The sequence below is a fragment of the Paramisgurnus dabryanus genome, chromosome 3, assembly GCF_030506205.2.
Source record: "Paramisgurnus dabryanus chromosome 3, PD_genome_1.1, whole genome shotgun sequence".
NCBI lineage: Eukaryota > Metazoa > Chordata > Actinopteri > Cypriniformes > Cobitidae > Paramisgurnus > Paramisgurnus dabryanus.
In genome coordinates this window covers 20,294,978-20,308,451 of record NC_133339.1, presented here as the reverse complement: position 1 = coordinate 20,308,451, position 13,474 = coordinate 20,294,978, and the positions used below count along the sequence as shown (strand labels likewise).

At 38.1% G+C, this 13,474-nt stretch overlaps 1 protein-coding gene across 2 annotated transcripts in view; it reads left to right on the top strand.

Annotated features, from left to right (window-relative positions):
• Window positions 1–13,474, top strand: part of ppp1r9ba (protein phosphatase 1, regulatory subunit 9Ba) — a 49,661-nt gene that overhangs the window by 19,876 nt on the left and 16,311 nt on the right. For both annotated transcript variants that reach the window (XM_065277792.2, XM_065277791.2), the window contains exons 3-5: window positions 4,313–4,445; window positions 9,715–9,835; window positions 11,116–11,220. In XM_065277792.2, the coding sequence (XP_065133864.2) occupies window positions 4,313–4,445; window positions 9,715–9,835; window positions 11,116–11,220 (359 nt within the window). The remainder of the gene's footprint in view (window positions 1–4,312; window positions 4,446–9,714; window positions 9,836–11,115; window positions 11,221–13,474) is intronic.

Genomic DNA, 13,474 nt, shown 5'->3' with positions numbered 1-13,474 from the left:
ACCAACGGCTCAGTCCACAGATCACCCCTCCCTTTTAAAATGCATAGAGAAGCTACAGTAGGCGCCACAGAACAAACATGTCATCATCTGAGACAACATAGTGACAAAACACGCTATTTAGGACAGTTGGTACGTTTAGGGCTACTGTAGAAACATGGCGATGCGAAATGACGATGTACGTAGTTTGGTATATTATATTGCATTTCTTTTAAAAGATCCTTCTAAAAGTTGCACATTGCACCTTGAATTGGCATAATTTGTTGTCTCAGACAGGAAGTGGGCCACAAAGCTCAATGTAAATAAGAGTCTTAACGTTATAGGTAAATGATGATACTCTAATAAGTTTAAATAAACACATCACAAACATTTTGTGTAAATTGATTTTTTTATTACATTTATTTAAACTTTTTAGTTTTAAATTAATTATGATATTTATGATTGATCAACATTATCTAGCTTCATCCACCCTGTTTATTTTTTCCACTGACCTTTATGCTGTTCATTCTGGGATTGCCTTCTCCAGTAAGGATGCTATAAACATGCAATTCTGCTTTATAATTTGGTTAAAATTAGCTAGCTGCTAACATAAATGATATCTTAAGGTCGAATAAGCTGTCTATGTACCCTGACTCTCTTTTTCGGTTTTAATAAAGGGAGCTCAAAAGGGTTGGATGTGTTTTACACATCTGGACTCTGAATTTCTATTTTCACATCCAACATTCCTTGTAAGGCAGACAGAGAGAGGTGCAGAAAGGGATACACTAAAAGAGACAGAGGAGATGGAGGACTTCTGTCAGGAGTGCAACACATGACAGACAGTCCACAGATGGCACTTGGCACCGGACAGTTTGATTTGGCCAGGAACATGAGTGACTAAATCCCAAACTTCTGAGCTGAATTCAAAGGCTAGATCGTCGGTCTGATATCTTCAGTCAACAATAACATATGCAGTGTCACTGGAAATATGGTTGGAATAACATAAATTGTTTTATAGACAGTTTTATTTGTTTTCGTGAAACAAATTGCCAATACCAATATATTGTGGGTCACCATAAGACCACCTTCCTGACTGTTTCACAGCCATCATGAAAAAGGAATAAATAAAAAGATTAAGGGGGAGGTGGCACAGCGATGCCATAATTACAATCGCCAAGCCGTTGCTATGGAGACAGAGACATATGAACAGGCCCATGGCATTCACAGTGAGGGTGCACCGACCTGCTGTTCGCTTTAGTTCTGAGATATAAGGAATATTTTTATAGGAAAATGATTTGAGAAAGAGAGGAGTGACCCATAGAGACAGGGGTATTAAATAGAAATAAAACATTGTAGATTGTATCTGATCAGTGATCAGTCTACAGGGCAGCTGATCCACGTTAACTGTAGATGTTTGATCAGCCGTACTACCAGCTGGTGGACCTGGTTTTGACCTGGATGAACATCGTGGACAAAGTAGATCTTGGACCAGCAACAAACCATTCATCATGTTCCAAAACCTAACCTAAGCACCCAGGTATGACCTGGTTTTCCAGCAGGAAAGATATCAGACATAAATAATATTAAAGCTAGGGACAGCCTTGTAAACAAACAGAGCTGTTTTATTGAATATTAGAATTAATAGAATGTTAGTATACGTTTTTCATTTATACCATAGGGCTGTTGAATGCTTTATTCTGATTGAGAAATAGGTATGCATTATTTTTTGATAAACACACACCTAACCTGTCAAATGTCTTAATATAACCACCAGAGCAATGTCTTTAGCAATGTCTGTGGTAACCGTGGTCTTAGCAGAATAATTGACGCCGGTCCTTTGAATGATTTTAAATAGCACATATTTCATTGCTAAAAACAACGTTATTTGTTATAATACAATGTTATAATACTATTATATAGTATTATTGCGTGGTTTATGGTTTAAAAAACACATTATTTTCCACGAACAGTACATTTTGTAGCTTCAGATTTCACTCTCTTTCTGAAACGCACAGATTTGTAAAGCTCGGTTTCCCTGAGTCACAGCTAATCTGTATGTTGTGATTGGCCTGAATACCTTGGACGTCAACCGGAAACATGACGCTCCTTATCATGTTTGAAAGATTCGGTCATAATGCAATGCTAACAGGAGTTAACTTACAGGCTGTGAGTCCAAAGCGAGATGAATTATGATAATGTCGGTCTTGTCTACATCACCAATCCCATAAAGTAAAGTGTTGCCAATCCGTGTGTTTATTGTAGTCCGAGAAGAGAGATAAATTTTGTTGAAGACGATAACTCGTGTCATCGTTTACTTTGGGGTTTGTACCTTTGCATATCATTAACATATACTAATACACACCTACACACCAAAGGAAATTTTAAAACGTGAATCGGACAATAGGTGCTCTTTAAAAATAATGTATTACCACCTTGCGCTATAATCTAATAATTTAACAGCCATTGTCAATTATTCATTATTTATGCCAGAGGGCTGCTTAATGCTTTATTCTCATTGGTTGAGAAACGTTTTGTGGGTGTGATTATTTTTCAGTTAATGCACACCTATGAAGTAGTTCCAGGTCTGTTGACCGCATTAAAGTTCCATATCACTACACCAAGTTTAACTAAAATAACCGATTTATTTACTTTCAACAAATAAAGCATAAATATGAGTGGTAGCGAAAAGAAATTAATTGAAAAGAATGAAAAAATTAAATGAATACAGTACTTAAACACTGTTGTATAACCTAAATAATAGATTCCGGACCATTGAATTATTGTAAAATAATAATAAAAATTCATAATTTAACAGCCCATCGTCAATTACCTTACATATATTTTATTTAATTGGTTAACTTTCTAACCAATTTTTCGAACTTTCATCAATCTGACAAAAAATCTTTCTACTGCATTATATTATATTAGTATAGTAATAAGTTTCGTTAATATCTCAGTGACATTTACTCTATAAGAATATGAGGAGCAGAATGAGACAGGAGGTTTTTAAATATTTGAAATGTGAATGATGAGCAGATGAAAGACAGAAGGCGAAATTAAATAAAAGAGGAAGAGAGTGATTGTGAAAGACACAATGTGTGTGATTGTCTACATTGAGGAAGTTAGAAATGACTAAACAAAAAATGAAAAGCAAAGTTAGACACACAGATGTGATGACTGGCTGTTTGCATTACTCTACTACAGTCCATTTATCATCAGCATTTTTTGCTATAAAATAATTTCGCACTGCAGCAGTAAAATAAAAAAGGAAAACAAACCTTGTTCTGATCAGTTAATTGGTTTATATTATGAATCAGTTCAGTGTTCGAATCATTGTTTTGTCATCATTTTGAGCAATAGAGGTTGACAAGGCAGCTGTCTTATAGACTATTGTATATATATATATATATATATATATATATATATATATATATACACAATAGTAAGTTATGGTAAGTTTTTATTATTTATTTTACAAAAGACCCCAAACAGGAAATGTAACCACCAGTTTAGACAAGTCACACAAGCTTTACATAGACTGGCAGACAGTTTCCTGTTTCAGTATTATAGCGCATATAGTGAATGATACACCACAGCCTCTGTATCTCTGGTGATGCATATGATGCTTGACTTTAGCTGGTAAACTGCTGCTGTAGTTGCACGGTTAGTACTGCTCAAGGCGTGGGAAAAATCATTTACAGCTGAGAGTTTTTGCAGCTTTGAATATTAAGCAGATGAGAACAGGAATCCTTATCATCTTTTATTCAGCTCATTATCCAGCCATAAATCAAGTTGAGATGGCCAAGAACTGATATTTTTATAATAAATTGCAGGAAAGCCCTAAAAATGTGTAGTAAGGAGGCTTGAACCTTAAATATTTTGTTTGCTTGTGTAGTCAGGTTAATGTTGGTTCCACATCTACCTTCCTCTACTTACAGTACCTGTAAACTTTGTGGCATGCATGTTCCTCAAGGGTGCTTCTGCTTCCTCTAGTTGTGGCATACATGCTATTCTGAGGAGAACCACCTACACTCCCACAGAGTTTAGTTTCAAATCAAACACATTGGTCTTAAACTTTGTATCACATGACATGCTAAGAAGTTTTGTCTTTGGTATGTTTGTTCAGTAGCTGAACTCACCTTTTTGTTACAGCCGATGTTAATGAATCCATACTGTATTTTTTCCATAACCTTAATGCTGAAGACATTGGGCATCTCTCACAAGTAATCACGCATTGTGAGATGAGGCAAATAAACTATACTTCCTGTCTGTCAGATCTTTTGTGATTTTATCAGTCTGCTCGTTCTTCTCAAACATTTCGCTTTCGTCTTCTCAGGTTTTCACAACATACTCAAATGAGGATTATGACAGACGCAATGATGAGGTCGATCCCATGGCTGCTTCGGCCGAGTACGAACTGGAGAAGCGTGTGGAAAGACTGGATCTCTTCCCCGTGGAGCTGGAAAAAGGTACTCCATCTTTTCGTTTCCACAGTGCATTTGTATATCCTGTTTGTTGTTTTTAAAGGAACGCATTAGCCAAATATAAACAACCCAAATATTTTCTCATACTCATACTTCCTCACTCATGCCATCCCAGATGTATATGACTTCCTGTCTTCAGCTTAACACAAAAATTTGCATTTTAAAACAACTAGAGATTCACGATCGACTGGCCATAAATTGGAACCGTTTTTTGTTTTATTTCAGCCGATCTGAATTACGAAATGCTTTAGCTCTGAAGCTCTGATTGGCGCCGATGCAGCCGAGCTCCGCCTATGTATGCGCTCTATCAGAGCCCGTCTACATTCTCTGGCACTTTGCAGTTTTTTGTCAGGTTGACGGTCCAGTGAGTGAGTGATTGAGATAGCAGACCTGCCAACCTGTACGCATTTTGCGTAGCAGGTACTCATTTTGACCTCAAAGTACGGTGGTACGATTTGTCACACTAAACTACGCAAAAACCTGATGACGCCTCTAGCTGTGTCCCAATTCAAAGGCTGCGACCTTCTAAGGACGTATTTTAAGACCGATTGCATCACAGCAGCGCGACTTAAGGACAGTAAGGCCGTCCCATTTCAAAGGATGCTTAGAATGAAGCCTCAAAATGCGTCCTCATTTCTCCGCGATGTTAAGGATAGAACGAATGGATCCTTAACAGCCGAGGATATCCCAAGAGTCATTGCGCGTCTGCAACGGCTGAATATAATGGGTGGATATTCTAAAATAAACAATTAAAACCTTTATTAAATAAAAGTGTATTTATCAGAAAACATTTTTTCTTGTCACTGTTTTAGTATTATAAGTTATGTTTTGTGTTAATAATATTCTTTTTATGTTGCGTATATTTCTAAGGTTGATTAATTTGGTAAACTGTTGAATAGTTTAATATACATCAACGTGCCATATTTCTAAAATAAATTAATATTTTTTCTGATGTCATATTTATTTTAATAAGTCAGAAACGTGCAGGCGGGCGCGTGCAGCAGGTGACGCTAATTATGGATCCTCCGAAGGTTAGACCGTCTCATTTCAGTTCTCTTCGCGAACTTCTGAGGCTTCCACCTTGAAAGACCGAGTGCTCACCTTTTAAGGTCGAATGCTCATAAGGTTGCAGCCCTTGAAATGGGACACAGCTTCTGTCTCGCGAAGTACTCAAAAGAAACAACAGACAAAATAAGAATATGTCCAATCATAGCACTTGGCTCATCCACCAAATAGAAGTAGGGATGATTGACAAGTCGTTTGGCCAATCAGTAACAAGTGTCTGCTATCGACGGAACCACAAAATCTTGTGTGATCTCCTTCCTCCATCCGCAGTTTCTGACAATCTATTTCAACGGAGAGTCAAGACGTCTGACCCCCTAAGGTAAACTGGTCAGGGTGGATGTGCAAAGTTGAAATAATGATTTAGCTTAATCCTGTTAAAAGTCAACAGTCGCGCGGGCTCCGTTTCATAACGTGCACTTGACCGCAAGATGCGCTAACATTACTTCTGATTTGTAAATTAGCATATTTTATAATTGAGCGCTTACGAAAAAGTACAATGATTTTACCAAGGGGCAGAGCATCCAGTTTGAGTCAAATAAAAACGGAAAGTTCACTCGCAGTGAAGGGAATCCACCTGACATCCGAGTGAAGCGGATTAAATGTGCTCTGCAACAACGCGCTCTTGATCATTTTCAATAAAATAAAACATCATATACAAACCACATCAAATAAAGTTTTATACATGGAGATTATCTTGTGTCTCGAGCACCCACGTGATAGGTGCCTATGCCGTACTGTACTGTAAACAAAGCTACAATAAATTAAAGACAGACATACAGTAAACAGCACTACTGTCACAGTTATGGTTGAATTTAAAGCAGTGTTAACTCTAAAATACTGTCTTAAAGGTATAGTCTACTTAATAATTTAATTCAGTTATAGTTTACATAACAGAATAGACTGTCCAAACCTTTATAAGTTTCTTTATTGTGTGATACACAAGTTATTTTGAAGAGTGTTGGTAACCAAACAGTATATGGTCCCCACTGCTCTCCATTGTATTTTTTTGCTAGTCAGGGAAAAACAAATTTTTTTGTGTGTTTCACTCAAGAAAGAAATCATGAAGGTTAGACACAATATGAGGTTGAGTAAATGATAACAGAATGTCATTTGTGGGTTAACCATCTCCCACTATTTAACAGGAATATCACTTTAACAGTGTTTGTGCAGACATGCTAAACTTTGGAGAATACAGTATTTAACATTAATGTTATTAATCACCATCTATGGCAAATTTTGTTAAACATGATTTTATTCACATTTATAATTATTTTTAAAGCAGATTATGGCAGGATTGGGAAAAAAGTGAGTGCGATGTGCAGCATGTTACCTTGAAAGTTACCAAGAGGTGTGTGTGCGTGCATGTGCGCGTGCATGTGTTAAATTATATGTTAAAAACCCGTGTTCTGTCCTTTCGGCCAATGCTACTGTACTCCAAAAAAAAAATTCCAAGGTTGGCAGGTCTGAGATAGCAGCGACAGCGAGTTTGGCAAGTGGTGGTGAGGATCCGCCGGCCTCTTTAAGATCGCAAGTTTGGAAAAACTTTAGTTTTCCAGTCAGTTACAGTAGTACAGACGAGAGAGTGGTGGAAAAGACGAGGACTGTGTGTTGGCGTTTTCAGCAGTTGTTGGGTATGTGAGTGGAAATACATCTAATCAGGGCTCTCAAGTCTCACGCATTCACCATGGACACATGCATTTCAGTCAGTTCACACGCTATACCTTGTATTTCTCACGCTGAGAAGTAGGAGATAAATTGTCCTGCTAATATACAATTAATGGACGAAGCGCATGCATACGCATGGCAGTTCTGTCGAGTTCAGCTGCTTTCAGTTTTTTAAGTGTACCGCGAGAAATCTTGCGGAGGAGGCTGATTTCAAATCGCTCTCGCGTTATGCGGCTTTCACATAGGATGCGGTGTGCGCTGCGCTTGCCGCCGGGTTCGGCGCAGCCAAGCGATTTGTGCTCTGATGTCCAGACCAAAGTAGGCAGGGTTTTCAATAAATTACTACAGTGTTTATATTTGCGTTAAATAGTCGACGAGGAATACAGAGACTGATGTTGCTCGTCTCCATTTCACGTTACTTTCAGCATACCTTCAACAAGCTGCTTGACTTAAAACACACCTGACATGCCAACTTGAATTGCTACGTGTTTTCATGACACGGCTTTCCTTCCGATGTCTCTGTAGGAGCATAAACTTGTATTATAAAGCTCTGAGAATCCCGAGTATAAGCTTTCGTCCATTTGCCCCGTTTCTATTGGCCGCGCGGGTAATCGTCACAGAGCGCAGCGCAAAAGTTAAACTATTTTGAAATTTGCTCCGCTGCGCTCGCGCTTTGCTCGGCGCAACAAAAAACCGCCCTCGCGCGGCGCAAGCCATTGAAATCAATGGGTTTCATAGCGCAGCGTAGCGCACACCGCATCATATGTGAAAGCCGCATTACTCTGACGTCATCCACTTGTCGTTTCTTGCAGCGCCTCATGAAGTCGTACACACCTATTAATGCATCCTACAAGCCTAAATTTTTTTTGTTCTTTAGTACATTAGTATGAAATAAATGTGCTAAAATGTAATTTTAAAATGTTTTTAGGTAACTTGTAATACATTTGAAACCCATCTTTGTATGAAAGATGAGTACAAGTTTATAAATTTTTGTTATACGAGATAGTTTGTTAAATGCATTTCAGTTCATATTCATGACATCTCACAATAACACCGATAAGGACACTTATGTTTTTAAGATTATCTTAAGTACTAAAAAAATATTTGCCTTCTGCATTTTTGTTTTGCTTTTCCCTCCATTTTACCGAAATTGAGCCGAACCGTGGCGTCTGAACCGAGGTACGAACCGAACCGGGACTTCTGTGTACTGTTCCACCCCTACTGTGCGCACACAATGTGCCTTTCGGTCTGGATTGTCTGTTTTTGTTTTGGTCTGTGTGATCCTGCCAACTTACCCAATAGTGTATTTCGACAGCTTGGTTGCCAGTTATGCCACGCACGGTTGCTTAAAAGAAACCACAATGGCCTATAAATTTGACCTTCGGTTATAAAAATACATACAAGCAGGTTTGTAATTTATAGAAAACAAAAACATTGCAAACGTAAAAATTAGCAGTTAAACGGATGCTTTCCATTGTCAGGTGCGCTCCTTTGTGGGTCTGGCAACCCGAGAGGTATATAGCTCCTTTAAAAAATGTCATGATAAACATGCATAAGACACAAGACATGTATAGATCACAAACTGTATGATTGTTTTCTCTACGATTAATAATAAAAACACTCATGATAGAACCAATGAGATTTGAAGTTATTGACGTGCCACCATATCTGAATAAATGATATATCGATTGCTAAATCGAATTTAAAAGACACCATGACTGCAAATGAAATTATTAGTTTGTGTTTGGTATCAAATACATTGAATACAGTGAATTATAAGAGAATTTCTTGGAGAATTATTTCTTAACTTGCTGTTTTTATAACACACTTTCTCAAAAAGCTTGTTTTGCTCTGCTGTGGTAAGCAGCTTTTGCTGATTAGAAACTCTTGAGGGGTCAAACTAGTTTTGCTAAAGCTGTCTGATGGTTGCCATAGTTACTCTACATGAAATATCACTGCATAGAAATGGTAGTAATTGACAACCTTCATCCCCTGAGTAAATGTTCAATTCAGCGCACGCTGACCTCGTGCGACACTGTTGGGATTGCTCAGCTGTGTAGCAAAATTAAATTTAAAGTCAGATCTGGAAGTCATCTAAGGATAAACAAACGAGAAATTAAAACTCATCGTTCCAAGAGGATCGGTCAAAATCAATACAATCATTTTTTTTATAATTATAATCTCTTAAATCTGCTCAAATGATTTACAGTCGCAAGATTTAGTCCCTTGCTAATTCCAGCTCATAAGCTCATTATTTAGTTATTATCATCTAAAAGCCTTCAAGCTTAATTGAATGCCGGTTTACGATTTCAGTATGAAGTTTTATTATATTACGATACGACTGGCTGAGTAAATAAATGAGAAATTGCAGTAAACCACCTTTATATCATCATTGGAATATCTACATTTGTTTTGGTTATGTTTGAAGGGATCCTTATATCATTCAAATGCTCCTATATATGATTTATTCAGATCTTTCCTGTAAGCTCTGCAGATGTTGAGTTGTGATTTGTTTTTGGATCAGATAAAGACGGATTGGGAATCAGCATCATCGGAATGGGTGCCGGTGCAGACATGGGCCTGGAAAAACTAGGAATCTTTGTCAAGACGGTCACAGAAGGAGGAGCCGCCCATCGTGACGGAAGGTGAGTTACAAACATGCATCTGAAGCAAGGTAGAGACATTATTTATAGGCTGAGGAAAGAAAGGCATAAACATCTTAGATGACATATGGGATGATTAAATAATCAATCTGTTTTCAGTTTGGGTAGGAATTGTCCTTAAACCTTCTTCATTAAACTTGCCACTGAAACCTAATTTACCTAAGGGTATAAAATAAAGGAACTTGAACTTGAAACACTTCGGCATGCTATAATCAGCATAAAAATTGTAATAATGGTAGGTCAGAATTTTGACGGGAGTGTTGCATAAAATCATCTTACATCTGCAATGTCTTGATGTATTTTTAATAGCTTTTCCCATTAGAGTCGAGTCTGCGTTCAGAGTCGATGTATTATGTGGCCATTATATGCGCACCTGTTAAATGCCATATTATTTCACCAAGTCACTATGTTGCTTGGCAACCCCACCCATCTTGTGGTTCTTGTGGTTGAAGTATTGTTTATTCTGATTATTAATACATGTAACTATTGAATCTTGGTTCATTTCATCATGTTGTTTGAACAATTTCATCATGTCATGGCCAAGAAAAACTCTTACGGTAAAGTTACGGTAATGCACAGCCTCGCTTGGTTTTTTATTTTAAGTAGGTAATGGATGAGCAGAGATCATAGCAGTCTGAAGTTAGTTTAAGATACTTAGTCAGCACACACGTGGATGATCGTTGGGATCATAGTTTATTGATGTCTGAGTAAAATTTGATCTTTTTGAGTCATGGTGCACATAAAAATCTGTCAAAATAAAAAACAATACGGTTTTACTCGACTGTAACATTATATTCTTTAGCTCACTTTCTAATGTAGTAGATTGTAAAACTTGACAATAAAAAAGACATTTAGAAACACCCCACCTGGAAGCCATGGGAAACATAACCATCTAATAAACCAGTGCTGAAATAAGCTGTCATCACTCAAAAAATGCACCTGATTGGTTTTCCTGCTGTCAATCAAACATACAGGTGTCCTAATAGGCAGTGTTTTCGTCAGGGCTGTATAGTTTGACATGTTTTATCACTAAGAGGGCTGGATCGATCACTTTAACAGCCTGGAATACAAGCAGAGGTTTATTTTTAGTGGGACACTGATTCACGGCTGCTTTTGGTCAGTTTCACACCGATTTCACAGAGTGATGAGATTTATCTGTAACTTGGCCCAGCAACCCATTTTACAAATGCGCGAGACAAATCCGTGATTTCATCTGCTGTACTGAATGTCCACACACTTCTGTTCTCTTTTCTTTTTGTCAGGATCCAGGTGAATGACCTGATAGTGGAGGTGGATGGCACCAGCCTGGTGGGCGTGACCCAGAATTTTGCAGCATCCGTCCTGAGAAACACAAGCGGAACGGTCAAGTAAGAAACCAGCGACATTTGAAGAAGTTCACTTGTGACAGCAGGGCTCAACATAAAGGACTGCCCGGTGGCCCGGGGGAAAGCGTGAGAGACGTGCGGGCCAGTAAAAAGTATTGTCACTTGCCCGAATGGGCCAGTGCATCACCCTCAGTCACTAAAATATATTTTCAGCAATTTATATTATTTAAACATCTTGGAAGCAGACATTTACTTGGGTAAAACATGACAAAAGGAACAAAGCAAAATTTTGCACAATTTGTTGTCAGTTTACAGGTAAAGCAGAAAAGTTGGGAGCCTTTTTTCATTGGAACATGTCTATTGTATATTGTATACAATTATATTTGACTTTTGAATTATTATTTTTAAATTTTGTCAGGGCAAGTGACAACCTGAACCACTGGCCCGACCAGGCCAGTACAAAAAATATTTGCGTTGAGCCCTGGACAGTTTTTGAGTATGGCAAAATATATCAAAATTAGCTGTATTTGCACATTTCGGATAGCTAAAAAATAACAAATAGACTAAATAAATGAATTTAAAAAATAACAAAACATTGACTTTCTAACATTTTTCTGTTCATCTTTAAAGGAACATGCCCACTTTTGGGAATTTAGCTTATTTACCATATCCCCCAGAGTTAGAAAAGTCAATACATAACTTTTTCATCCCACGCGTGCCGTAACTCTGACGCACCCCCCACTAGCTTAGCTTAGCACAAAGACTGGAAGTGAATGGCTCCAGCTAGCATACTGCTCCCAATAAGTGACAAAATAACGCCAACATTTTCCTATTTATATGTTGTGATTTGTATAGTCGCATTGTGTACAAATAAAAAGTAAATTTATTTTTGACAGTGTGGCAGTTACTGTAAATTCACACGGGGCGAAAGCGTTAACAGCCAATCACAGTGGCAGCAACACATGCTCCTGCCTTGCATAAACGTTATTGGCTGGCTCGCACTAGGTTGTTTGCATAAGGCGAACTTATGTGGTTGCACACTCAATGAGAAACGTTCAAATTCTGCCGCAAGCAATGTCAGTGACGCGACGTTGACCGACCCACAATTGACTTATGGCTAAGCCACTCCCCCAAACGCGATGAGCCAATCACAGTGCGCAGAGCAACCCAATACACTCTGACATTCTCTGCTTTCACGTCCATTGCATTGCAGTTAGTCAGTTTTCATTCGTTTTTATATGGTTTTTTTTCTTGTCATTTCAAGTTTAAAATGGTCAAAGGGTGTGCACGCAACTCCGACACTAGGTATACCGAAAGGCTGGGCGACGTTGTGTATTTTTTACCCTTTCCCAAGCCACATCTCAACCGAGAAAAGTGTCTGCTTAATCCAGATTAAGTTATGCGGTAGACCGCAACACCAACTAAACGTGGATAAATTAAACTATAAATTAAAGGATGTTTACATCTGTTCTAAGTCAACAACGTATTTAAACGTTATCTTTACCATCTCTAATGTAACATTAGAAAACGTTAAAGGCACACAAGGCAAGTCTGAGTATTATTTCTCTACTAGCTCCCCCTAGTGTCTGGGAGTAAATGCGTTCTATATCTAAGACTATACGAGACTGAAGGACACCGGGTCGGATACAGCGAACTTGCAAGTGGGGTATTCTTCCTACAGACGGTAGGGGCAGGCAAGAGAGTCTTCATTCGTCATGTAATGAGTCATTTAACCATATACCGACTTACGAAGATGATTTATTAACATAAAAATGCTGCTTTGTGTCCCTTTAACATTAGCTTCTAACTGTGCTATACATCATGTCACTTAGCTTCATTAACAAATCTGTAAATAACCGAGATAACAAATGTTATTTGTAATAGCAATGTTGTGCTGAATGATTCATGTAAATACTGTAGCACCAAACTAACAGAGAGGTAACTTACTCTTGGTAAATATGGTAAAAGGCTTGTCCTGGAAACGTATGCTAAACCATTTCATCGAACTTCTCAACAATAAAATTATTAATATAACCCTCCAATGCATAGTTAAGGCCCTTTTGGGAACTTCGAGATGATATATAGGCTTTCTGTCTCCAAAAATCATCAATTGCCTCATGTGAAATGTCTTTTACTGTGACAGCTGCCATAGCGCCTGTCACCGAATGTTGATTTTTTGTCCGAGTGAGTGGAGGGGGCGTGGCTTAACCATAGGTCAATTAAGTTCGGCAACGCATGATGTCACCCATTAAAAGTAAATGAGAAGCGTTAACGTTTTCGCCCCTTGTGAATGTAC